The 25982-nt window shown below is 35.2% G+C and overlaps 5 protein-coding genes across 6 annotated transcripts; 4 read left to right on the top strand and 1 right to left on the bottom strand.

Annotated features, from left to right (window-relative positions):
* The first annotated feature begins 343 nt into the window (after nucleotides 1-343).
* LOC146931061 (glucose-1-phosphate adenylyltransferase large subunit 1-like) lies at nucleotides 344-4827 on the top strand. The gene is made up of 14 exons (XM_085702549.1): nucleotides 344-538; nucleotides 667-961; nucleotides 1536-1658; nucleotides 1745-1915; nucleotides 2228-2404; nucleotides 2496-2551; nucleotides 2654-2747; nucleotides 3092-3277; nucleotides 3376-3456; nucleotides 3554-3640; nucleotides 3733-3837; nucleotides 4049-4155; nucleotides 4281-4341; nucleotides 4474-4827. Exons 2-14 carry the CDS (start codon nucleotides 725-727, stop codon nucleotides 4573-4575), a joined length of 1587 nt encoding a protein of 528 aa, XP_085558675.1. The 5' UTR covers nucleotides 344-538; nucleotides 667-724; the 3' UTR covers nucleotides 4576-4827.
* Nucleotides 4828-5768: 941 nt separating this feature from the next.
* On the bottom strand, nucleotides 5769-9528 carry LOC146931060 (uncharacterized). 2 transcript variants are annotated; one of them, XR_015006588.1, is made up of 5 exons: nucleotides 9444-9528; nucleotides 7688-9091; nucleotides 7424-7449; nucleotides 6028-7019; nucleotides 5769-5954 (listed from the first exon to the last, which is right to left on the bottom strand). XR_015006588.1 is itself a non-coding variant. In XM_085702548.1 (4 exons), the coding sequence occupies exons 2-4, from the start codon at nucleotides 9015-9017 to the stop codon at nucleotides 6264-6266; spliced, it is 2112 nt and encodes a 703-aa protein (XP_085558674.1). In that variant the 5' UTR covers nucleotides 9018-9091; nucleotides 9444-9528; the 3' UTR covers nucleotides 5769-6263. The 2 variants fall into 2 exon arrangements, 1 of the variants encoding a protein (XP_085558674.1); XM_085702548.1 differs by having other exon boundaries at nucleotides 5769-7019.
* A 2439-nt stretch (nucleotides 9529-11967) lies between these two features.
* On the top strand, nucleotides 11968-12717 carry LOC146931059 (uncharacterized). The gene has a single exon (XM_085707634.1). The coding sequence runs from the start codon at nucleotides 11968-11970 to the stop codon at nucleotides 12715-12717; it is 750 nt and encodes a 249-aa protein (XP_085563760.1).
* A 2081-nt stretch (nucleotides 12718-14798) lies between these two features.
* LOC146931058 (protein RER1A-like) lies at nucleotides 14799-17815 on the top strand. Its single transcript, XM_085702545.1, has 4 exons — nucleotides 14799-14917; nucleotides 15343-15710; nucleotides 17068-17248; nucleotides 17420-17815. The coding sequence occupies exons 2-4, from the start codon at nucleotides 15355-15357 to the stop codon at nucleotides 17474-17476; spliced, it is 594 nt and encodes a 197-aa protein (XP_085558671.1). The 5' UTR covers nucleotides 14799-14917; nucleotides 15343-15354; the 3' UTR covers nucleotides 17477-17815.
* Nucleotides 17816-19372: 1557 nt separating this feature from the next.
* Nucleotides 19373-25282, top strand: LOC146931057 (adoMet-dependent rRNA methyltransferase spb1-like). Its single transcript, XM_085702544.1, has 11 exons — nucleotides 19373-19936; nucleotides 20041-20088; nucleotides 20502-20660; nucleotides 20762-20808; nucleotides 21056-21212; nucleotides 21321-21382; nucleotides 21512-21701; nucleotides 21964-22053; nucleotides 22749-22888; nucleotides 23522-23648; nucleotides 24037-25282. The coding sequence occupies exons 1-11, from the start codon at nucleotides 19457-19459 to the stop codon at nucleotides 25048-25050; spliced, it is 2514 nt and encodes an 837-aa protein (XP_085558670.1). The 5' UTR covers nucleotides 19373-19456; the 3' UTR covers nucleotides 25051-25282.
* Nucleotides 25283-25982: the final 700 nt, after the last annotated feature.

Here is a 25982-nt window from a genome sequence, read left to right as displayed (position 1 = left end):
AATTTAAAGAGTGTTTTTTGATACTCGTTGCCAAGATCTTTTCGTTAATAAAAAAAAACACAATTGAAAAAAAACAAACACTACCAGTGCCTGAAGTTGAAGTTTACAGGTGTATGTTCCTCAAGGACTCTCCGTGTATAAGAGGAACCTAGAAACATGGACCGTGAGAAATGATATTATTTTTTTGATGTAAAAAAAAAAATGATATTATAGACTATAGTATGAAATCCACATTATTACATCATTTTATATTCATGGCTATAGTATCAGATTTCCCCATCCCTCTCGTGAAGGCTCTGGCTCACAAGCCAATAAAACCACCTAGTAGTACAACATTCAACTCACTCTTAGATCACATTTCACACTCAAATTTCCAGCCTTCAGTTACCATTTCCAATAATCTAAATCTCACTCTCATCAAGTTAGCACATTTTTCATATATCCCAATTCCATTTGGAATTCCATCAATTACTTGTCTATCAAAAAAATAATTGAATTTAGCTACCTTTCTTACACTCGCAATTAAAGATACTTCAAAGTAAGTTTTTCTTTCCATTCATTACTTCATTAACATTATTTTATTTTAGTGTCACTTTGAATTTCTATAACTATCATAGTATTTTTTTTGTTTTTATTTAATGTGTACTTTCACTTTGTTTGTTACAGTTTGAACATCAAAGTAGAACTGTTTACTTGAACTCTTGATTGATACATCACCATCACAATGGTGTCTTCTTGTGTGAACTTTAAGGCCAATAACCATATAGCAAATTTGAGGAAAGACAATATTTTTCATCATGATAATGGTTTTCTTGGTGAGAGAATCAAACGGGGTGTAAATTATAGTCCTTGGATGATTAATCAGTTGGGAATAAGTTTGAGAACCAAAGAGAGGGTTAAGAAGGCCAAACCTGGTGTTGTGTCTGCTGTTCTTACATCAAATGATGCCGTTGAGACTAAGGTAAGCTGAATCATGTTGAGGGGTCCGTCGTGGTTTTGAATTAAGATCGTAGATGTCATTACACTGCCAACTTTTGTATTACGGAAAAATCTTGGAAAGCGCGGTCAAAATTGCAGTTGTGATGCTGCTGCCGAGACTTCAAAATCCTTTATATTGCGGCCATAATTTTGGTTGTGGACCACAGTTTAAAACCATGGGATCCATTTTTTACCACTATAGCTGATGTGGCTGCAACTGCGGCCGCGGTGCAAAATCTTTTATGTTGCGACTGCAATTGCTGTTGCGGCAATTTAAAAAAATATTTTAACGCTTATGGTGTTGATCAACATGACCCGAAGACTTTGTTCCTGATATTATGTACTCCCTCTGGTCCTATATATAAGAAAAGATTCTTTTTTTAGATACATTGAATAACTAATGTATCTTGTTTACAATGAAGACTAGATACATTAATTATTAAATGTATCTAAAAAAAGAATCTTCTCTTATATATAGGACCGAAGAGAGTAGCTAAATTTCTTATGTTATTATTTTTTAAATGATTCTTATGTTCTTATTGTGGTGTCAACTTCAGACCTTTCAGGTTCCATCATTTATCAGAATAAAAGCTGACCCAAAAAATGTTGCTTCCATTGTATTGGGAGGAGGTCCTGGTGTTCACCTTTTTCCTCTTACCAAAAGAGCTGCTACACCTGCTGTGAGTAAATCATTGTCTTGGTTGACTAAACAGGCATCAGTTTTGGAGTTGTTTCATTATGTAATGATACTGTTTACATTTTTCAGGTACCTGTCGGTGGGTGCTATAGGCTTATAGACATTCCAATGAGCAACTGTATCAACAGTGGTATAAACAAAATATTTGTACTGACACAGTTTAATTCTGCGTCTTTAAACCGTCACATTGCTCGCACCTATTTTGGAAATGGCATCAACTTTGGAGATGGATATGTGGAGGTATGTATCAAGGAATTGGTTGCTAATTGCTAATCATGTATACATAAACTTGCTAAGCTAATATGGATCAAATCTATTTGTTGCGTCAAAACTCGAGATATTCGCTTCACTTAAAATGACAATGTATGCGTCAAAAAAATAACATGATAATATATTTTACTATAGTGCAAGTTTGATGTAATACTCAACTTATTGCGAAAGCTGCTTTATATCACTTCTAGTCAGACCAATGTTTTGAAACGAAATGAATAATGTCATGATGAAGGTAACATCAACTCTAATATTTCTACCATGAAATCGAACACACGATAGGTTTTGGCGGCTACTCAAACGCCAGGAGAAGCTGGGAAAAATTGGTTTCAAGGAACAGCGGATGCTGTGAGGCAATTTACATGGGTATTCGAGGATGCCAAGAACACTAACATTGAGAATGTAATAATCTTGGCTGGTGATCATCTATATAGAATGGATTACATGGACCTTGTGCAGGTATTCAATTATTTGTTTCATGTATGTTTGATTATTTTTTTTCTTTGTTTCATTTTCAATGTTTTCTGATTATCTTTTATCATATAAACAGAGTCATATTGATAGAAATGCAGATATTACAGTATCATGTGCTGCTGTTGGTGACAGGTATTTTATGTTCAGTCACCTTTTAAATGTTTTTCGTTTTTATATAGATCTCTTTGTTTTGATCAAAATACACTGTTTCATTTCTACTTGTCTGCTTTTCAGTCGTGCATCGGATTATGGATTAGTCAAGGTAGATAGCAGAGGTCGCATCATCCAATTTTCGGAAAAACCTAAGGGTGCTGATCTTAAATCAATGGTGAGTCCTGTACATTTATTAAAGTTCAAATAAAGTAGTTCATTCTCTTGCCTCTTGGGAACATGTTCGTGTAGGAGTAGCAAAACACACCGTTTCTGTCACGTAATGAAGATAACGAACACTTCTATTTTTTTAACGAAATGTATTTGAAAGGGTAACGGCGCAAACGTTTTAAGACTTAAGGACTAACCTGATACAAAAACAAAACAAAAAAAGACTTAGAGGGTTAATATGGTACAATGAGATAACTCAAAGGACTGCATAATGTATTTTGCCTAATTTGATCATAATATATTTATCTTTTTTGGCCTCTATAGTCATGTGTTTCTGATGCTTCGCTGCAGCAAGCAGATACCTCTCTTTTTGGATTGTCAAACCAAGATGCATTAAGGTCACCATACATTGCATCTATGGGAGTTTATGTATTCAAGACTGATGTTTTACTCAAGCTTCTAAAATGGAGGTATCCCACATCCAATGACTTTGGATCTGAAATCATTCCTGCATCTGTTAAGGAATGCAATGTCCAAGTAAGAGAAATTACACTATCTCCTTTAAAGTGTTTTAATAATCACTCCTTTCTGGAGGTAACAATACAAGTTGAATATTTGTTTTGCCTTTTTTTCAGGCATTTTTTTTCGGAGACTATTGGGAAGACATTGGAACAATAAAATCATTTTACGATGCTAACATGGCTCTTACTGAAGAGGTAGGTTCAAGAATCAAAATATTGACTAATTACAAATTTCTGATTTTAATTATCTTCCTATCATGAAACTAACATTGTTTGTTATATACTCTTGCAGAGTCCAATGTTCAAATTTTATGATCCCAAGACACCCATTTTCACATCTCCAAGATTCTTACCACCAACAAAGATTGATAAATGCAGGGTATAACTATGATCATCTATCTTTAAAGTTTTAACTTACCTCTTCGTTTTCATTAGATGTCTTGCTTACCATGTTTGAGTTGCTCTTTGTAGATTGTGGATGCAATAATCTCGCATGGTTGTTTCCTGAGAGAATGTAGTGTACAACACTCCATTGTGGGTGAACGTTCACGTTTGGATTACGGTGTTGAGCTCCAGGTAAACTACCATAATTTCTTGGCCGAGAACGCTATAGAACCAAGGTTTTAAACTGAGGTAGCATCGCAATTAATGATTGACATTGTGGAGAATCGAGATCTAGTGCAGCTAATGCGGACTCAATAGCAGTGACCGCTGAGAAAACCCTAAGGCTTGGCTAGAAAACTATATGTAATACAATATTCCTAACATTTAAAACAAAATTTTACAGGACACTGTAATGATGGGAGCAGATTATTACCAAACCGAATCCGAAATTGCTTCTGAGCTAGCACAGGGAAAGGTTCCTATTGGGATTGGAAGTAACAGCAAAATCAGGTAATCTTGCTGCAGAATATTGAATATTGTCTCACTGTCATGTTCATGACCAAGAAATAGCATACCATAACCTGTAGAATATTGAACATTCATTTGATGTTTGTTACTTGTTGTCTTTGTTGAAGGAAATGTATAATTGACAAGAATGCCAGGATTGGGAAAGATGTCATCATCATGAACAAAGATGTGAGCATGGCTCCCCTTTTACCATATATTTCTTTTACATTTGAGTCCATTTTGTTAGTTGGTGGTTTTCTAGCGTAAGATCATCATGAACGATGTATCTGATATATTACCATTCAAATGCTTTGTTTGTAGGGTGTTCAAGAAGCAGATAGACCAGAAGATGGATTTTACATCCGATCAGGAATCACAATTGTAATGGAGAAAGCGACAATAGAGGACGGCACTGTCATATAAGTGGCTAGCATGGTTTGCTTCTTAAGCATTCCAAAGATTACTTTGAGAACAGAAGGCTAGCAGTTGCAATACCATGTACAATAGAGAAACCAAACCCCCTTTTTGTTTATATATATGTGTGTTTGTGTGTACGCGCGCAGAGTAGAAGGGTCCCTCCCACTACATGTAAAAATAGAACGAATAAATAAATAAAGCGTTAATGTAAAATCAAGATGCACATCAATAAAATGATTGAAGGCTGTTTGTGAACTACCAAGTTGTTTTCAGTGCTTTTGGAGTATTTTGCAATTGGTTTAAGCTATTTTGTTTATGCCTATTTAACCTATATTGATACTTCTGAAGCTTAAGATCTAATGTGTAAGCCATATCATATCATATAAAATAGAAAATAAAGCATAAATAAAAATTTAGATGCTACCTAATAAACTACGAAACAAGTTTTTGGCATACAAATAAAATATAATGTAACTTGAAAAAAGTCCATTAATTAGCTAAATTTTATTAATACCAGACACCAGTAGAGAGAAACCAGAAAATTCAATGAGATCATATTAACCAAATTATGGAGAAGAGTTAGATATCCTCCAGTTAACTGATTTGAAGAGCAGATTTTAGTAAGAGTATGCATTGGAGATGGTCTATGATACTTCTTCAGTAAACAAACTACAGACCATGTTTTTAAGACGTTAGTGTGGTTTTATAAGTAGACTCATAATTTTTTTAGTCTAATGAGTTCTTTCAATATTCAACACAAAAACTAAACTCGTTAATAATAAGTAGCTGATATAATTGTACAACAGTCCATAATAACTATTTTTTCTCCATAAAAATGGTTTGGTTTTGGTACAAACACTTTTATATATAACTTTTGGCTGTGACTATGTATCTGTTGCATTCACTTTGTGTTTCGAATTCAAAACAAGCAACAAATCGTTGGTGTTGGCACTGTGGGACTGAGAAATGGAGAAAAAAGTATAATATAAGTGGATCGATCACAAAAACGAGTAGTTTTTTAATTAAAAATCATATTTAACCAAATCAATTTTATATAAACAAATCAACTTTACAAATCAACTTGTTTATAACTAGGACACATTCGGTGACACTTTTTTGCACAACATTTTGCTGCACCACTATATTGTAGGTGAGCATCCAAGTCCTAATAAATATAGAAAGTGCTTTGACCTTGAAAGTTGCTGAACTGCATATGCTATTGTTCATGATAGAAAAATCCACCCCAAAAGGATCATAACTTTACATGAAACTCCTATCAAACCTTACAATTAACTCTGTTAATATATGCTTAGCTTGGCAATACGACTCGAGCAGCACCATAATAGGTTCAATGATTCCATGCCTCTTCAGAAATTTTCTTCCATCTAGGATTAAGACAATTTATTTCGTAAGTATATATACATGCTATCTGCAAAAAAAGCAGGCAAGTTCACATACATAATATCTTTATTTAAATGCAGCTCTACTCAGTTGGTTTTGATCGATCCAAATTTGAAGAGATAAAGTGGTGAGCAAGCTAAGCAACAAATTCAAGGGTCCAAGTGGGATATGGCCCAGGCAGTACTCAATTCACCAAGTAACTTCCCATACAAAGTATGCAGCCATATAGATTCCTCACAAATTAATCCCATGAATCCCCACCATAAACTTCATATCACCAATGGCCAAAAACTTCAAAGTCTCTTCGTATTCCAAACCATCACAGGACCCTTTTTCGTAAGCTCAGATGGATTCAAACAATTCATTGCCTTTCCCATCAGGGCCATGGCAGCAATGCTTGGAAACTGCTTGTTTTTAAACTGTTCTTTCACACTGTTCGAAGACTTTGGTTCATGATTCTCCACTGATTCATGCATCTTTTTGGGACATGCAGCCCGATTATGACTCCATCTCTGAATCCAAGGATGTGAAAGTGTAATATCTACAGTTTCCTTCGCTTCAGTAAAAGAGGACTCGTCGTTTGATAATACTTTTGGGGGTGGATCTGGAACAGTTATTCCTTCAGCGTGATATACTGTTTCGGCTTCCATACTGGATTTGCTCTCTTTCATAATTTTGCTGAAAATATTTGTTGATTTTACATGTGAAGGTTCTCCAATATTTTCACTCTTGGTACCATGACCAGAGTCCAATGTGCATAACTTGAGTCGTTTAACCCATCTGCTACTTGGATCTGATCCCAAAGAGCTACTGCCAGATTTTGACCTTGCATGTCCGTTTACGTGAGGAAAAAGTTGTTCAACATCAAGGCTGTGAGTTCTTGATGTACTAGTCTCCCTGTCAACCATGGGACTTGCCAGAGTGAGAAGCTCATGAGGCCTTTTATTTATATCTGGTAGTGTTGTATTCACTGACTTCTCCAGGTTTTTTCCTCTAGCTGAAATTGTTGCACCTTGAGTTGAGAGCGAGTTCTGACTATCCTTGGAGCACTGCAAAATTTAAATTGTGATCATCCATGCATGTTTACCGCTCAAAGTTTAGAATAGTATTGGATTTAATATGGGGTGATATGATAGTGGTAGAAAAACTCGTGCGATGATCAGGTTGTCAAATTAAAGTACTAATTGTGTCTGTGTGTGTGTGACAACGAAAGAGTTGGTATGAGGAAACGGTTTCATTAAAATTAGCTACAATCTGTAGTGTCATACAACACTCATCATAATTAACAGGAATGTACAAGTTAATGAAATTCTTACTTTTCCCAAAAACCAGATTATGATATATAAAGTGTCGAGAACCAGATAATAATGAAAATCATATGAATGCTTAAGCAACGGTGAGAGTGGAAAATTAAATGCATGGTATCAGCAAGACCAAACATGAGCAAAATTACCTTATTAGATAGCAATGGAACTACACCTGCAACAGGCAGGAAGGAGCACCATCAGTTCCAAAAAACAAAATTAACATCATCAAACTTGCAGACCATATGTCATTTTCCAAACAATAAAACTACGATTAAACTTAACTGAAATTATGGAATATATTAAACATTATGCAAGTATTAATCAAACTTAGTATATCTAAAAAGTTTCTATATTGCAGAGCTTTAAGGATATCATTATATGGTATGTCCTTTCACTTTGTGCATATATACCTGCAAGATTATTCTCATGTAAAGTATCAATGTCCATAGTGTTGGGTTCAGGAGATGACTCATTCGCCGGGCTTGTCGGACATTTCAAATCGTGGATATTTTCGTTTTCTTCACTCTTTCTGGAGCTCCCTAGAGTTTCCAGCTTCGGACATTCCACAGTACGGTCACTAGCGGGTGGAGTCGGAGATAAATCAAGAATCTCATTGAAATTATTTCCTTTAACTTTGGTAGGTGCCATTGATTCGCTAAAGAACTGATGTGTTGTCTGGGAAATATTGGGATGACCTCGTGATAATTCTTCTGCTGAATCTATACGGGTGTAAATTTTTGCACCCTTCACACCATAAGCAGAACGTGGTCCTCGCGCCGAAGAGCTTACACCGTAATGTGGTTTAGTTGACTCCAAGAATGCAGTCTGGTTTGTAATGTCTGGATTAGCAATTAAATTTTGAATCTTGTGGTGCTGACTACGAACAGCATATAGTCCATCATCATCATTACCAGCTATTGGATTATGCGGGAAACGAGGAAAACTGCCTTGCAACAATTTTGAACGGGAAGGTCTTTGAGAGTCTAACAAGCTACTCATCTGCTTCTCAGGGACACGGAGAGAAGAATAACTGTGATATTTAGTGCCTGTGTAATGCTCTTGGGATGCTGAATTGTAGCTCGATCCACCGGTGAGTTGAGGCATCACAGATTTTCCTTTGTCACGTCCATTTGTAGGCACTATGTCTGAAGCTGAGTTTACCAAGTTGTTCCGCAATGACGTTGAAAGAGCCAAGTTCTTCAGGTCAGCAGCACACAAGGATTTCACCGGCACTCCTTGAGACAATAACCGACCCTCTTTTATCGAAGTTTCTATTTTAGGAGCAGCTTGTGAAGATGTTAATGGCAACATGTGATCCCCACCTCTGTTGATAAAAACAGTATCACCTCCAAAGCTTGATTCTTTTCCAGATTTCCCATCTCCCTCACGCAAAACATTCTTCTCTTCTCTCTGCAAAGGCACTCTTCCATTTTTGTTTTGAGAAAGACGTGATATAAGAAATGACTTGGAATCCAAGCTTGCATTCTTCAATTTTCCAATCTCCTCCTCATCAACATGCATTGAACTATCTGATCCAACGTCCGACCCACCAAGTAAATCACGCTTCTCAACATCACTCTCTTCTTTCAATTCATTAACCTTACAACCAACACTCAAACCAGTGTTTTGTTTCGTTGGCTTGTAACTTGTGTGCTTCCAATGAGCCATCCATGGTGACAGATAACTATAACCTCTCTCGCCATCGCAATACACACGAGCAGCAATCTCATCCGGCATCATCACTCACCTTTTTTCTCCCCACAACAACACAGACCACTTTTATGACCTCACAGAATAGTCAACGCATTCATAACCTGAATTTTCAAGAGAATGAATTAGCCTCCATTAGAAAACAATCACATGCAGATGCAGATAGAAACAATCAAAACCAGATCACAACTACCTAACATATACATGCAAAAAAAAAAGCATAATCATATTCTTAATATTACCTAACACACATAAATCACTAGCAAATCATCAAATACACATTAGTTAATTGTGTTTTATGGAAATTCAAATCAAAATTTTCATTGTGATTGAATTCAGCAGATATTAATAAAATCTATGATATGCTAGCAGAAAATCTAAGTTGTATAAAATTCATCAAAAATGAACTTAACAAAGAAACTTATTCAAGAAATTGAAAAGAAAAATCCAATTTACCTTCGAACAAATCGAAATTGTGAAACTTGCAGAGTTGAGAATGAACTCTGTAAAGTGAATGAAGAAATAAAAGAAGAGAATGCTTAAAGAAAAGTGAAAAGTGAGAAGTGTGTTACTAGTGAAATCAACGGTTGGATGGTGGTGAAAAGTGGTCCCACGGGGTTGGAATGAATCTAACCGTTGATTTTAAGTACTGTGTAATTTTTGTTTTATTTGGTTTTTTTTTTTTATTTGATTTTAAGCCACATGAATCGGAGAATAGGGATCGAACAAATGGGACCTACACATGTACGCTTTTGTGTTCTTCTTATTGGCTGTTCGCGTTATCATTTCATTTCTCGTACGTTTTCAACCTACGCGTAATTATTGTGACCACTATAAAGTTCTATGACAATTATTAATAAATAAATAAATTAATAATAATGAGCTTTTTTTTTATTGGTTTTTCTTTTTTTGATGAGACATTTTTGTTTTTGTTGAAAAGTTACGAATTTTCACTTTGGTCGGGAAAAGTCCTCGTGAGCTTAGCTCAGTTGGTTGGGACAATGCATAAAATATGCAAGGACCGGAGTTCAAACCCCGGTCACTACAAAAAAAAAAAAAAGACAATGCATAAAATATAATGGGAAAAATGATACTCCCTCCGTCCCGGATTAACTGAGCCAAAAGCTCATTTCACACGTATTAAGAAAAATGTATAAATGAAGAAGAGAGAAAAATAGTTTTAAATGCACTTGTTAAGTATTGGTGCATTCTCCACTATCATAAATGTAAAGTGGAATATATTGAATTGTGAATGATGAAAGTAGAATTAATTAGAGTTATAAGCAACGAGGTAGGTATGAATTGGGAAATATATGGAACACGTTAACTTTCATTTAAAGTTGCTTAAGCAACGAAAAACTAAAACTTTACATAGCTTTTGTTCACGATGACACAATTTAAAGAAGCCTCATATCAATAATGTTGAGGACTCTTGGAGGTGGCTGCTGGACCCTATTCATGGTTATTCGGTGCGGGGGGCATACCGTTTCCTTACTACCTCGACTGATGTGATAGACAGGTCTCAAGTGGTCGACGTTTGGCACCAGCATATTCCTTCGAAGGTGTCTGTGTTCGTGTGGCGCCTATTACGCAACAGACTTCCAACCAAAGACAATCTGGTTCGGCGGAGGGTTCTTTCTCAGGAAGACGCGACATGCGTGTCTGGTTGTGGGAGTATTGAAACGGTATCGCATATATTTTTGGGATGTGATGTCTTTGGATCCCTTTGGTATCTGGTTTGGTTGTGGCTGGACCTATCTTCGGCTTCACCTGGTGATCTTAACCAACATTTCACCCAATTTATTAATATGCCTGGTTTGCCTAGATTTACACAGATGTTTTTCAGGATTAGTTGGTTTACTTCGATTTGGGTTATTTGGAAGGAAATGAATGACCGTGTGTTTAAAAACATGGCATCGACACCGCTTACTCTCTTGGAAAAGGTCAAGCTGACGTCCTTTTCTTGGTTAAAGTCAAAACATACAACTTTTATTTACAGCTATCATGACTGGTGGAAGCATCCGCTCCTTTGTATGGGCGTCCACTAGTGTTTATTTGCTTGTTTGATTGTTTTGGTGGTGCTTTGTTTTGTTTGGCACTTTATTATTGTAAATACCACGGCTTGTGCGAGGTAAACCACAGTTGTTAATATATACCATTTTTGTTTGTTAAAAAAAATTTGAAATTAAGTTGTGAAAATAAAGCTTTGTAATTTTCCTTCGTGAAAATAAAAATGAAAACCAATACTTTTTTTTAACACAAAAAAAAAAAAAACCAATACTTGATGTTTAACGATTTTGTGATAAAAGATATGCACAACTTTTAAATTTGCAGTTTTTTAAGTATGGTTTCGATTTCTCAATCAAGGAGAAAATAAAGTTAATCGTACAATACGGCATACGCAATCCATATGAAACAAGCATAAATGCATCAATAAATATGACCTTGTCATTGTCACAACATCAAATATAACACGATACATCAAGTATAACACGATTTATGCTTGTTAGATTCATTCTTAATAGAAGTATTAGCATTATATCACATCTAAAACGATGCAATTTGTCACATGAACTTCATCACATGTGTACAATCAGATGCAAACATTGTTCGATGTTGAGAACCATATAAACAACCCAAATCTTAATATGGATTTATATTATATTATAAGGTTCAACAATAATACAACATCATCGTAATCATATTAATAGGAGCAATATGACTTTTGGATAAGATATTTTTCATATATTTACACAATAGTAATACGCATCTATATGTCTCTCATTCTAATTGTTGGAATTTTAACATTTAAGGGGGTATCCAATTTTCATATATACAGGTTATACATGTCAGTCGTTCTTTGGGTAATGGCACTAAAACGTTGTTTTGGACGGATGTTTGGGTGGGAGACGTGTCGTTACGGGATAGATTTAGTAGGTTGTATGATTTGTAGGAGCTGAAGACGAAGTCAGTGGCATCGATGAATGCCTTAGGTTGGGAAGTTGATTGTGATGCTTGGCGGTGGAGGCGTAGGTTGTTTGCGTGGGAGGAGGAGACGGTAGGGGAACTTATGCTTTTACTTCAAGATGTTTCTTTACAGGTTCACAGGGAGGATAAATGGCTATGGAAGGTGGACCCATCTTCTCTTTATACAGTTCGAAGTGCATACAATACTCTCATTGCTCAGGTTCATGTTGAAATTGCGGCAGCACCTTCAATTTGGCATAAGGACGTTCCATTAAAGGTGGTGCTGTTTGTGTGGCGTCTGTTTCGCGATCGCCTCCCTACTAGGGATAATTTACATAGGCGACGTGTTATAGACTCTGATGCTCAATCTTGTGTTGGTGGTTGTGGAGTGATCGAAACATCCACTCATTTATTTTTTCACTGCAATCTTTTTAGCTCGGTTTGGAATCACATCTTTCTCTGGCTAGGTGTTGTTACGGCTATGCCTCATGATGTAACAGGGCATTTTAATCAATTCAGCCATCTTGGCGGTTTTTCTAAGTCACGGCATTCAATTATTCAGGTTATATGGTATGCGACTGTGTGGGAAATTTGGAAGGAAAGGAACAATAGAATTTTTAATGCCAAAGCTAGCTCTATTTTTCAGGTGGTGGACAGAATTAAGTTGCTAACTTTTCAGTGGTTGAAGGTGAAGTTTGCAACTCTTCCCTTTAACTATCATGGTTGGTGGCTTAGTCCGTTCACTCTTCTCGGTATAGGCTAATTTGTTAGTACTTTGGTTAATTTTGTGGTGTAAGCCTTTGGTTTGTAATTATTTGCTATCCTTGTATTGACTTTGGTGTTTCTCCCTTGGTACACCTTGTGCCAGGAGGAACCCTGTTGTGGTAATATATTTCATTTTAGTCTCTTCAAAAAAAAAAAAGGATTACGAAGATAATTAGAGAGCAAGTACGAAAGGAAGAATTATCTTAATGACCGTCTAGATTGTAGTGTTTGGGTTTTCACCATTTGTTAACCGTCTGATATGATAACGTTTAAATAGCTAAACGATCAAAGGTATAGACCTCTCATTTGGCTTAAGAGGATGATCTAACACATCACGATTCATTTAGAAACAAAGTACAATCCAATAATTTATATATAATAACAATAAACCATAACTTATGTTATTATTAATTTCTTGTTAATCCATAATTGACTAATTAATTAACCCGTTGTTGTGTATTGCGACAACGAATCTACTATTCATCTCACCCACGACCTTGTATTTCATGAGAGAACAAAATATATCGAGATTGATTGTAGTATCATTTTAGAAAAAATTCAACATGATCTCATTCATCAGCTTCTTATTCCCTCCACCATGCAAATATCTTATGTTCTAATCAAACCTCTTACCTCTCCCGCTTCTACTCACATTGCCTCCATTTTGGCCTATATGACATATATAGTCAAGCTCGAGGTGTGTTTTAGTTTTCTAGTTTTCTCATTGTGTTTAAAAAGTGTTAGAATTAGTTTTGTGGGAGTTGGTTTTACTCGTATTTCTCTTTTTTATGTTTTTCAATTTTATTTTGTTGTAACCAACTCCCTTTCCCTCTTGCTTGCCCGAGTATTTATCACGTGTATAACTCTCTTTGTATGATTGATTAGAATAATTCAATTATGGAATATAAGTTGTATATTCACATCTTTCAACAAAAAAAAAGTTGTATATTCATTATTATTTTTTGACAAAAATAAATGTAAGTCGTATATTCATCCTTTTTTTTTTTTTTTTATAACAATGAGGGCCTAAGCCCAAAAAGAAAGAGATTACAACGATATCACACGTGGGGTAGAATTCCCCATCAAATCAGAAAGTAACAGAAGCCTAATATTGCTAGGACATACATCCAAGAAACAGATCCCCGAATCCATCGAACAACCATAGTTAGCTAAAGCGTCTGCGCATTGGTTTGTTTCACGGTAAGAGTGGTGAACAACAACTTCCCAATCAAGAGCAAGCAAGCGATGAATCTTGTCAACTAGCGACCTCCCTCTCCAACTACCATCCCCATGTGAAGTGATGGCTTTCACAACAACTAAGGAGTCAACATGCAACTCAATAAATCGAAATTGCAACCTTCTGGCATACATGAGCCCTTCCAACACTCCCCATAATTCTGCCAAATAAGCACTTCCTATTCCAATATACTTGGAGAAACCTCCCAACCACTCACCATCGCTTCCTCTAATGATGCCACCACAACCAATATGACCCCATCTCTACAGGATCTATTCATCCTTTTCTCCTCTACTTCGTGTTATTCTTTGCCCTAGTACTTATTATAGTCTCTAAATATTTGGTTTACGGATAAAAAGATAGATTTTGAATCCAAAAAGTCTTGGACTCTAATTGATCTATCTTAAACGAAGGCATCATCTTTTTTTTTTATTGGTGGCTGGGGTCGAACCCCGGACCTTGAATATATTATGTATTGTTCATATCAACTAAGTTAAGCTCACGAGGACAATGAAGACATTATCTCTTCACATTAAATTTTTTTTTGACAAAATCTCTTCACACTAAATTAATTTTCATAAAAAAATGAATTATTTATTTTACTACTAGTTTTTTGAAAGGAAAAAAAATCATTAAAACTAAATTGATGATTTTGTTAAAAAGAAAGTACTATTTGTTTATTGTTACGAAATAAAAAATGAAACGGATATTCTTACGAAGTCACAACAATTAGTCGTATATACGACAGACGAAAGATCTGCCGTTCAATTCAAGCCTCGGCACGCAACTCAATCACAAAATACATGATAAAATTATAAATAAAATTAAGAAGAAGCAAAAATAGAAGAAGAAAAATAAAAAAAACGCTCACACAAAATATTCGCATATCTCGTCTCGTTGTAGATCTATACTGCTAACCCTCCAATCCTCTTCCTTCTCCACCTCCGATCCCTCCTCACAGGTCAGCTCTTCTTCTTCTTCTTCTTCTTCCTTCCAATTCACTCTCATATTTTCCATTTTCATTTCCCAAATGTTAGGGTTTTCCGATTCTTCAATTTTCACTCTTTCAACCCTAGATCTCGATTTCGTATTCATCCCAAATCACGTAAACGACACCGTTTTCACTTTGCTTCGTTAATTTACTCGTTCTTTTAATAAATTTACATCACGATTATTAGATCTTGTTATTTTTCTTTATTTTCTTGTTATTCAACTTAATACATGTTCGTTAATTATTGTTCTTTTATGCGTATATGTATATGATTTAATTTAATTTAATTTGAGTAATTTAGGGTTATGACATTGACACGCTTGATTTAGTTTTTTATATATTTGAAGGTTTGGTTTGGTTTAATTTTTTTTGTTTTGTTTTGTTTTGTTTTACAGATTGTGAATTGAATGGAAGGAACTGGAGGCAGCAGTGCCTCTGCGACTGCTGCTGCACCGCCACAATGGTTGCAAGATTTTTCGAAGCTATTTCAGCATTATTTGGATAAATCCACGCCACATTCTACTTATAGGTGGATTGGGACTTTCGTTATCGCGTCAATATATGGTTTAAGGGTTTTTTATCTTCAAGGATTTTACATTGTGTCTTATGGATTGGGAATTTACATGCTGAATCTGTTGATTGGGTTTCTGTCTCCTTTGGTTGATCCTGAGCTGGAGCCTTCTGATGGAGGACCTTTGTTGCCTACTAAAGGCTCTGATGAGTTCAAGCCGTTTATTCGTCGGCTTCCTGAGTTTAAGTTCTGGTAATTTCTGATTCTGTTGTGCGGGTAGTATGTTAATTCACATAATAACTCAGTATGTTTTGTTTTAACATTTCAAAATCATGTTATTTAATGGAAGATTTGATTGAATTTGGGATTCATTGCTAGTATAGGGTTAACGCTATATAAGTAGATAGTTTCGGGTTTGTGTTTTCAATGTGTCTCTTGGACAGATATCGGACCATTTATCTGTGAATTTGGTTTGTTGTATCACTTTTCTTAACGTACATTTGACTCTATCGTTTCTGAGTTCCATTTGTTAGTATAAGCTTTGTGTGCTTCGGAGGTAATAGTTATCTAGAAAATATTTCCCCAGTATTTCGATTTGCTCTTCCAGAAAATATTTTACGATCAACTGAAAATAATTGATTGATAACTCGCTCCCAGCCGCCATTGCATGCAATGTAACTATGCAATAATCAGTGAATCACCATTTGAATTTTGTTGCAAGCTGCTGGTCATTGCACGTAGCTGCAGACAAGTTCCTGAAAATAATCTTTTTTCTTTTTTATAATGTTTCTAATTTTATCGGTGGAAATGGAAACAAGAATATCAGAAGTAAACGGGTCCTTGCTTTCCTAATCACATTTTCCATTGATCAAACTGGTACTTTGATATCCTTCGGTGTCATTAATAGTTATATTCAATATGAATTTAGAAGCATTTAGAGCTTGATTTGTCACAATGAAAAACTAAGGAACATACCCCTTTCATATTCTTGTGAATCAATCAATTTTGCTGTGTTGGTTCCTCATTCCTTTTCCATATATAAAAAATTGTGCCTGAAATTTCCTTTTGTTATTCTGTTCAACTGTCACTTCTAAAGCTCTTTTTGCCTTATCATTGTTTATTTGTTTATACGTTTTGAAACGGAACTAGTTTTCCTTAGTTGTCTGGGGATTTCCTTGTAAAATTCCACACCTTCTGTTACACGTTAAGAATACAAAAGACTTAAATCTACAAGGGGTAGTTGTTACATAGGTGAATATCTCATTATAGTTATTGGAAACTGATTTTGTGGAACCAACTTGTTTGAATCAAGATTAGTTGTGGCATTATTGGAATAGATTCATCGATAAGGATCCTTCTATTTATTTAGCGACATTGTGGTATGAGTTTATTTATTTAGTGACATTGTGGTATGAGTTTATTCATTTAATTCAACTTCTCTGAAAGAGGCTGGTGCTATACTTGTGCATTCTTTAATATCTCAATGATTAATGTACTTTTATGACTTTCTTGCGTAAGCCAACATGTTTAACTTTGGGATCATTTGAAAGGCATCTCCGTTTGTGTAATAGAATAACGATTTGTATTATTCTTATTATCAATGCTGCAGGTATTCCTTCACAAAGGCTTTCTTAATAGCATTCTTGATGACTTTCTTTTCTGTATTTGATGTTCCTGTCTTCTGGCCAATATTACTCTGCTACTGGGTTGTTCTGTTTGTCCTTACAATGAGACGCCAAATCGCACACATGATCAAATACAGATATATTCCATTCAGCTTGGGAAAGCAGGTTTTTATGCTTAGATTGTCTTTAATTATTTACCCTAAAACTGTTCACTAAAGTTTTGTATGGTTTTATATTGTTTGCATGAAAGACACAACCTATTTGTTCACTAAAGTTTTGTATGGTTTTATATTGTTTGCATGAAAGACATAATCTATTTGTTTTAACTTATTGCAGAAATATGGTGGCAAGAAATCTTATGCAAGTAGTAGCAGTGGCTCTCGTGCCGACTAAAGCTTTGCTGTGTCATGATTTGAAGAACACAGATCTCAAAGTTAGGTTTTGTGGGAATTCAGGGTACTTGGTTTTTACCTTTTATTTGTAGTCAGAGTATTAAGGATGCCAATATGCAGTTACAGAAAATATTCGTTTTATGATTTTATGATACCAGAAGACATGCTAATGCTGGTAGTGAACTTCATTGTTGATATACGCCAGTATTTGATTCAGTTTTAGATTTATCGCAAATCTAGTCTTGTATTGCGATTGTACTATCATGATTTCAGGACAGTTTCACACAACCTTGATTTTTCTCCTGTTCAGGATATGACTATTGCCTTTGAAGTTTCTGCATCTTTACTTGTTAATGTTAGGATATTAGATCGACTATTTGCTGTGTCAAATCACGCATAATTTTTCTCCAAAAGATGTTTTTACTTTTTGGGTAAGCTTATTCTGCTCTAGTGTTGCTTTTTTTCAAAAATGATAATTTAATAAAACTTAAACGATGTGATGATGTGACATCAATATAATATTGGTGACGCCTTTTGACTCAAAGTCTGGGAGGTTTAAATCGTGTTTTGACTCAAAGTTTATACTCCCTCCGTCCCGGTTTAATTGACCTACTTTGGTTTTTCACACAGATTAAGAAAAGTGTATAAATAAAGGGGAAAGTGGAATATATTGTATTGGGAATGATAAAAGTAGTATTATTTAGTGTTATATTGTATTGGGAATGATGAAAGTTGTATTGAAAATTGAAATGAGTCAGTTATTTTGGGACATTTTTTTTTAGAAAATAGGTCAGTTATTCCGGGACGGAGGGAGTAGTTTTTTAATGAAGTTTATTTGACATTGCAACATTTTCTGTCGAATTCATTGGAGAGATTTTGCAAGTTATTTCCAGTTTTCCACAACAGTTCTGGTTGAATGGCTTTAGATCAATACAGTTATTTACTTGGTCTCAAACTCTGAATAATTCTCAATCATCACATTATTACGAGAAAGATATATCTTTGAAAGATCACTTTGTTAAATATGTTTATTAGTTTTATTTATTTATTTTTATAAAGTATATATCCAATCTTAAATCCCTTGGAGATGTCTTTGTCCTAGTTGTGGTTGCCATGGGGTGACTTTCTTGTGGTCCTAGTTTTCTCTTTCCTTTGGTCTAGTTTTTTTTTTTTTTTTTTTTTTTTCTCGTTTGTAACCAACAAAATTTACCATCTAGCATTAAATAATTACGAAAATTTCTTTGCCTTGCCATTTTTTTTTATTATGAAAAAGGATTATAAACCAAGGAGCAAACATTGTAAACCAACACCATGAACATTATTGTTACATCATAAATTGTGAGAAGAAAAATGTAATCGACGATGACATCTTTAAAAGAAGAATGCCCCATTTGACTAGCAAATCAACTCATTATTAGCTTCCTTGCAGATATGAAAAACACAGGCTCTCGGATAAGAAGTATTTTATTGAAGAAGTTGGATGAAAGTATTGGAGGATGATCCCATTCTTACCAAGTCCACAACATTCTTAAGAACCTCCAGTTCATACATAACCCAAGAGAAAAATTGTGTTACTTATTCAAAATCTTCTTCAACACTACGTAATTATTCTGACAAGTATCATATAAATCATGAACATATGCAAAATATCAACTATTTCAACTACCTTCATATAATTTTAACATAATTCCTCTAGATTGTTTTTAAAATGAACAAATATTTTTCTACACGAAGATTTCTTATGGAAAATAGCTTATGATAATATTTTGACTGACGAAGAAAGACATCAAAGATGTTTTAAAATTTTGTCTCGTTTGATTTCGTAATTAAAATAAATTTAATATCTTATAAAAAAAATACTATGAATAAAATTATAGCTTTATAAAATTTACATACTTGGAGAGCACGTTACAATAAACCTCTACGCACATATCACATCGTCACCCTCCCAAAACCCTAACCAAAAACCTCACCACCATCAATGGGAAAAGCAAAAGCAAAAGGAAAACACCGTTTAGACAAATTCTACTTCTTTGCCAAAGAACAAGGTTACCGCTGTAGAGCATCATGGAAACTCATTCAACTTAATTCAAAGTTCCATTTCCTCGAATCCTCACGCGCCGTCCTCGACCTCTGCGCTGCTCCTGGAGGTTGGACACAAGTTGCTGTCCAACGTGTTCCTGTCAATCATCTCGTTATTGGTGTTGATCTTGCTTCGATGAAGCCTATACGCGGCGCGATTTCTATTCAAGAGGATATTACTAGACCTGAGTGTAGGTCTAGAGTTAGGAAAATTATGAATGAAAATGGTTACAGTGCTTTCGATGTTATTCTTCATGATGGTTCGCCAAATGTGGGTGGTGCTTGGGCTCAAGAAGCTACTAGTCAGAATTCTCTTGTTATTGATGCTGTTAAGCTTGCTACTCAGTTTTTAGCACCTAAGGGAACTTTTGTTACCAAGGTTTTTTAATCTGATTTTGCTTAATTAACTTTGTTAATTATGAAATTATGATTATGAAATATGAATTTATGATTCTAATTGTTTTTGTTATTGTTGTGTGATAGGTTTTCAGGTCGCAGGATTACAATTCTGTCGTCTGGTGTTTGAAGAAGGTGATGATTTTTTATTAATTTTTTTAATTTTTAAATGAATTGTTCTGTTGGTGTTTTTTTAATGTGGTTTTAGCCCTGTTTGGATAAACAAATTAATTTGCAGCTTCTAGCATAAGTGTTTATCATGATAAGCGCTTTATGTATAAGCTATTTCTATAACAAAAGATGAGATAAGTTAAATTGTTTTCGTGTAAAAGCTATAAGCTATTTTTATACGCTATCCTGGGGAGCGTATAAGCACCTATGTATATTTGAACATGTCATAAGCTGTTTTCATAGGTTCTTCCAAACAGTCATAGAATTGGTCATGATCGAAGATAAGTTGAAATAAGCTAATCCAAACAAGCCCTTTGTGAAATTCATTGTGAATGTTGAAAATTGTTTGATGTGGTGGTGGAATGTTTGAATTGCAGTTGTTTGAGAAGGTTGAGGTGGAAAAACCGGCGGCTAGTCGTTTGGAATCTGCTGAGATATATCTTTTGGGGATTAAGTATCTGGCTCCTGCTAAGATTGATCCTCGCATTCTCGATATCAAGCATCTTTTTGAGGCTTCTGCTCAACCGCTAGCTAAGGTAAATTACGTTTTTTGGAGATGTGTTTAATTGGCGTTGTATACATGTATTTTTGTCACTCTTTTCATTTTATTTTCTTGGTTGTTGAATCGTAAATGCAGGTGGCGGATGTACTTAGGGACAACAAACAAAAGAGGCATCGTGACGGGTAACTACCTCATCCCTGTGTTTTGGATTTTACATTATTTGTATCAGATTTATGCATTCTTTCACAAAAGGTTCTGCTTGTTATTTTGAAATGGATTTTATTAATTTGTATGTGTTAGATTTATCATGTGTGTTTTTTGCAAAAGAAACTAATCATGGAGATTGTTAAGGTATTTGAAGTAGGTTGTAGTGCGCAACTGCTTATTTATATAGTGTTTGTTGCTATTATAACTATTTTTTGCCTACAGGTATGAAGATGAAAACACAACTTTAAGGAAGGTGTCTTCAGCCGTGAATTTTGTTTGGGCAGATGCTCCTCTGGAGATTCTTGGTTCAGTTACTTCTATAAGCTTTACCGATCCAGCTGATTTACCAATCAAGGATCACAATCTAACAACAGACGAGGTATTTTTTGGGTATATACGTTATATCTAACATTTTATAGTAGTCCGGGGGGTCGAACAATTCTTGTTCTTGTTAATATTAAATGCTTTGGTTCTGGTTGTATGACAGGTAAAGTATCTCTGTGAAGATTTGAGGGTTTTAGGGAAACAAGACTTCAAGCATCTTCTTAAGTAATTGCGCGGCTAGAACTTTACTTCCTGTCATTTCTGGCAATATTTTATCAAATGCTCAATCCTGAATATGTTTGTTGTTTGTTTCCATCTGGGGGTAATGATGTTGTATCTGCTGGTTACCTGTAGGTGGCGGATTAACATTAGAAAAGCTCTATCACCGGCGAAAAAGACTGAACCTGCTACTACAGCTGAGGTGGGGAATGATCATGAGGTGGATGAAAATGATAGAATACTCAACGAAATGGAGGAATTGACAAATGCAATGGACCGCAAGAAGAAACGTGAAAAAAAGATTTTAGCAAAACGAAGAGCCAAGGTTTGTGGCTTCTTAGTTGTCACTGTGTACTTTGGGGTTGGATACAACACAAATGAATTTTCAGATCTTTGCAACATTGTTAATATTTAGGTGGAAACCATAATAGGTTAATATGGTATCAAGATTTTATATAATCGGTCCCAAAAATGGTTCCAAGGCATGATCAAGACCAAAAACAGTGTTAATTCTTCCATGTATCATGGCATTCTAAGCTCAGTTCTGTTTTATAATCCTTTTTGCTCTACCCATTTGAGTTTTACAGGATAGGGCACGGAAAGCAACAGGGATGCAAATGGACACAGTAGAAGACGGTTATGTTGATCATGAATTGTTTTCCCTTGCCTCTATGAAGGTTTGCTTTAATCTTTTTACTTCCTCCATTTCAAATCAAGTGTTGAGTTTTTTTAACAGTCAAGAAGACAAGTAATCAAGAACTTAGTGAGTGAAATTATTTTGCTAAATTGTCTATGCTATCAATTGAAGCATTACTCGATGTTATAAATGCACAGTGAAGTATAATGACCGAAAGCACACAATATTTATTTGCGTGAAAGATTGGAGAGAAGTATCTTCTTAGGGTTTACAAATTAATATAATGTACATAGAGGTTGTTTGTTTGACATATTCATGAGAGTTAACTGTGACACGAGATATACTTTATTGGTAAATTACTCATATTGTAACACTTTCTGAGCTAGCGAGTCTTAGGTGGTCACAACCATTTTTGGGCGAACACACATAATTGAAAAAAGGTAGAAAAAGAAAAGCATGAAATAATATATTTTGTGTGTGTGTCTTGTGCTCACCTAAGTGTTTTCCTAAAAATGAGTAGTAAATAAAACACATGCCATGAAGCTATAGTGAGACAACTCAATATATTCAAATAAACTAGCAGAAACAAAATACCCCTCCCAAAAGGTAAGATATACTCTCTTTCGAGTTTCCTCGTGAAGAAAGGGCCAAAAGGACTTTTGCTAAGATAAAAAGTCATATCACTAATGTGTAACTTACTTTAACCGTTTCTTGGTTATTGTCACCGGGTTTCAGGGTAAAAAGGATCTGGTAGCTGTTGACACCACTGACTATGAAGGTGGTGAGGGTGAAGTGGATGACAGTGAGAATGAAGAAAACAAAGGTGCCTCGGAGCATTCTTCTAGTGACGTAGATTCTGATGAAGAACGTAGAAGGTGATCGACTTCTTTTGATATCGTTCCTTATGTTATGAGATCACTTATACTCACATAAATCTTGTAGTACATCTCTTCCTAAATATAAGATCCTTTTATAAAATTTTATTGTCCCTTTTTGTAAGACTCTTGAAATATCAAGCTGCATTAATTAACTTCTCACAAAAAAATACCCTTTTTAAATGAAGAGAATTAAAAGATCAATCATATCTCTCTTTCAATAATTCAAGGATAATTTTAGAAAGAGAATTCATTAATGCAAAAGCAACTTTTTTCAATTCTTGGGCTTTTATCAAAAGGGTGTTATATATAGCGATGGAGATAGTAATCGTTTGCTAACCAGTGTATCTCTTATGCACAAGCCTCAACTCAATAGTGAGAAGGTGTGAGGGGTATATTCCTCAGGGATTAAGAGTTGGGGATCATTGAGTTGGTTACAGGGGTTAGATTACTAGTTAAATTAAGGAATGCTGTGAGGGAAGGCATAGAAGTGTGAGGGGGCATATTTGTCTTCTTGTTTATCTGCTTTTCGGAATTATGTAAACCATGCTTTAATCACATTTGTTCTTACCTCCACTGTTTTATTCTGTTGGTCATTCATAATTGGGGAATCTAAGTGTACACTCATATCAGATATGATGAACAAATGGAAGATTTACTTGAACAAGCTTACGAGCGGTTTGTGATAAAAAAGGAAGGGACTGCAAAGCAGCATAAGCGTATTAAGAAATCCTATGATGCCGACTCCCTACTTTTGGAGGTATGAAGCTTTCTTTTGTGATTGTAGATGCAATTATTATACCTTCAGGTTTGTGAGTTATATAAAAAGGGAAATGAAACTATATCCGATTCTTGAAACTATTATCTTCACATTATATTCCCATTCCTTTAATTCCAGTTTCCTGTACTTTCTTCCTTTCATTCAACATATCTTATGCCCAATATTTAATATGTAGCTTACTGGTAATATAAACATGTTTTTATGTTGGCATTGTTAGTTTTTCCTGCTTGGACCTCTCTTAAAGACTGGTATTTTTGTGATGTCAAATGTGTTATTTATTGTTGAGAACTATGGAACGACACATCCTTTTTTATTCCGTGCGCAAAAACAAATATTTACACATGTACTATTACCTTTTGGCTTGTAGGCTGGTGAAGATGATGACATTGTTCAGTCCAAGTATGATTCAGTTGAAGATCAGGATATTCAAGAAGCAAATCCTTTGATTGTGCCACTTATTGATCGTACAGGGCCCACCCAAGAGGAGATAACAAATATGTGGTTTAGTCAGGATGTCTTTGCCGAAGCTGTAGAGGAAGGAGGCTTTGAGAAGGATGACAGTGAAAATGAAATGGATATTGATGGGCTAAAGGAGAAGACGTCGCCTGTTGCTGAAAAGATCAAAGAAAATAAAACAGCTGCTTTTGTGGAGATCGATCACACTCATTCTCAAGCATCCAAGGAAATGGATTTTGAGATTGTTCCTGTACCTGCTACTGATTCTGATGATTCGTCCTCTGATGAGTCGGAGGATGATGTTGAAAAAAAAGCTGAGATATTGGCTTATGCTCAGAAGATGCTGAGGAAAAAGCAAAGGGAATATATGCTAGATGATGCATATAATAAGTACGTGTTTGATGACCAGGGATTGCCCAATTGGTTTCTCGATGAGGAAAGGAAACACCGTGTACCAGTTAAGCCTATCACAAAAGAGGAAGTTGCTGCAATGAAAGCACAATTTAAAGAAATTGATACTCGGCCTGCAAAGAAGGTGGCTGAGGCCAAAGCACGCAAGAAGCGTGTTGCTATGAGGAAGATTGAGAAAATACGCAAGAAGGCCAATGCTATATCAGATCAGCCAGACATATCCGATCGTTCAAAGGGTAAGCAAATTGATCTACTATATAAAAAAGCTGTTCCGAAAAGGCCTCAAAAGGAGTATGTAGTTGCAAAGAAAGGTGTCCAAGTTAAGACTGGCAAGGGAAAAGTCCTTGTTGATCGCAGAATGAAGAAGGATGTGAGGAAAAATGGAATGCGTAAGGCAGGCAAAAGAGGTTCCAATGCAAAGCGCAAGACTCCAAAGAGTGGCAGGGGTCCGAATGGAAAGGTTCCTATGGGAAAAGGATCTTCAAAGGCCTCTGCCAGGAAGGGAAGGAAATAACTGAAAATAGGTTGGTGTGCAATTTCAGTGATAAGTTGTCTTACTTTCCAGGCTAAATTTTGTAGGTCCATTTTTTTTTCCTTTAGGTTGTTACTGAACTGTGCTATGATATATAAATTAGATATAGCTGAAGTTATTTAGAAATTGATTGTGGGCGCCAAAATACTGTTGTTAGCGGAAACAGTTTATTAGAATCGTTAGAAATGGTTAATCATATGATTTTATGGGCTAATTTGGGAGGTGATCAATGATTGCATGCTCTCTAATCAGGCTTATACTTTAGCATAATTTTGAATTTACTAAGGCTATATCGTGAAATGCATTAAGTTCAGGTCTAATTAGGGTAACTTGTGAGCCTTCTATAATGATTTGCAATTCCATTAGACTGTATTTTGGAAAAATATTTCTATGGCGGACTCTCTTGAACTTTGAAGTGATATACGTACTCTCTTCTGCTGTTTAAAACTATTCCAATTAAGAACATACATACTTTTAGTCGAAAAAATGTAGCCAGACTTCCAATTAACTGTTTATGCACTTTTATAGAACACCGTTAATCTTGATGTATTTCAATAACATACCAAATGATTTTAGATTTTCGTAATGTAATATTACATCAGTGTAATTTGATCCCTCCTCTGTATATATATAATCTTTTCTTTTTAGGGGTTACTACTTACTACGAGTTCTTTTTGGGTTTTTAGAGGTTTCCTCCACTGAAGTTGAGGTAATCCTGTTGGAAGCAATGTTGCACACCAAATGTAGGCAATTGCAAATAATTTTTTTTTTTTTCATAGCCATTGACTCTCCCTGAACTGGTATGCTGCTGTACACATCAAGCTCCCAGTCATGACCTGTCGCCGTACTTTTAGGTCAAACTGAAAATGTAACTTTGAATTAATCAAGTAAGCATGAAATTATTATAGTTGAAA

The sequence above is a fragment of the Medicago sativa genome, chromosome 4, assembly GCF_051527215.1.
Source record: "Medicago sativa cultivar Bolivia chromosome 4, Bolivia_mono, whole genome shotgun sequence".
Classification (NCBI taxonomy): Eukaryota; Viridiplantae; Streptophyta; class Magnoliopsida; order Fabales; family Fabaceae; genus Medicago; species Medicago sativa.
The sequence above is the reverse complement of the archived record's forward strand: the minus strand, read 5'-3'. Positions and strand labels throughout refer to the sequence as shown.

Coding starts and splice junctions, on each gene's coding strand:
- LOC146931061 (XM_085702549.1), top strand. CDS start 725: ATGGTGTCTTCTTGTGTGAACTTTAAGGCCAATAACCATATAGCAAAT. Junction 1,916..2,227: donor TTGGAGATGGATATGTGGAG/GTATGTATCAAG, acceptor AACACACGATAG/GTTTTGGCGGCTACTCAAAC. Junction 3,278..3,375: donor TTAAGGAATGCAATGTCCAA/GTAAGAGAAATT, acceptor CCTTTTTTTCAG/GCATTTTTTTTCGGAGACTA.
- LOC146931060 (XM_085702548.1), bottom strand. CDS start 9,017: ATGATGCCGGATGAGATTGCTGCTCGTGTGTATTGCGATGGCGAGAGA. Junction 7,450..7,687: donor ACATGAGAATAATCTTGCAG/GTATATATGCAC, acceptor TGCCTGTTGCAG/GTGTAGTTCCATTGCTATCT. Junction 7,020..7,423: donor TTCCATTGCTATCTAATAAG/GTAATTTTGCTC, acceptor TAAATTTTGCAG/TGCTCCAAGGATAGTCAGAA.
- LOC146931059 (XM_085707634.1), top strand. CDS start 11,968: ATGAATGCCTTAGGTTGGGAAGTTGATTGTGATGCTTGGCGGTGGAGG.
- LOC146931058 (XM_085702545.1), top strand. CDS start 15,355: ATGGAAGGAACTGGAGGCAGCAGTGCCTCTGCGACTGCTGCTGCACCG. Junction 15,711..17,067: donor CTTCCTGAGTTTAAGTTCTG/GTAATTTCTGAT, acceptor TCAATGCTGCAG/GTATTCCTTCACAAAGGCTT. Junction 17,249..17,419: donor CATTCAGCTTGGGAAAGCAG/GTTTTTATGCTT, acceptor AACTTATTGCAG/AAATATGGTGGCAAGAAATC.
- LOC146931057 (XM_085702544.1), top strand. CDS start 19,457: ATGGGAAAAGCAAAAGCAAAAGGAAAACACCGTTTAGACAAATTCTAC. Junction 20,661..20,761: donor CTGCTCAACCGCTAGCTAAG/GTAAATTACGTT, acceptor TCGTAAATGCAG/GTGGCGGATGTACTTAGGGA. Junction 23,649..24,036: donor CCGACTCCCTACTTTTGGAG/GTATGAAGCTTT, acceptor TTTGGCTTGTAG/GCTGGTGAAGATGATGACAT.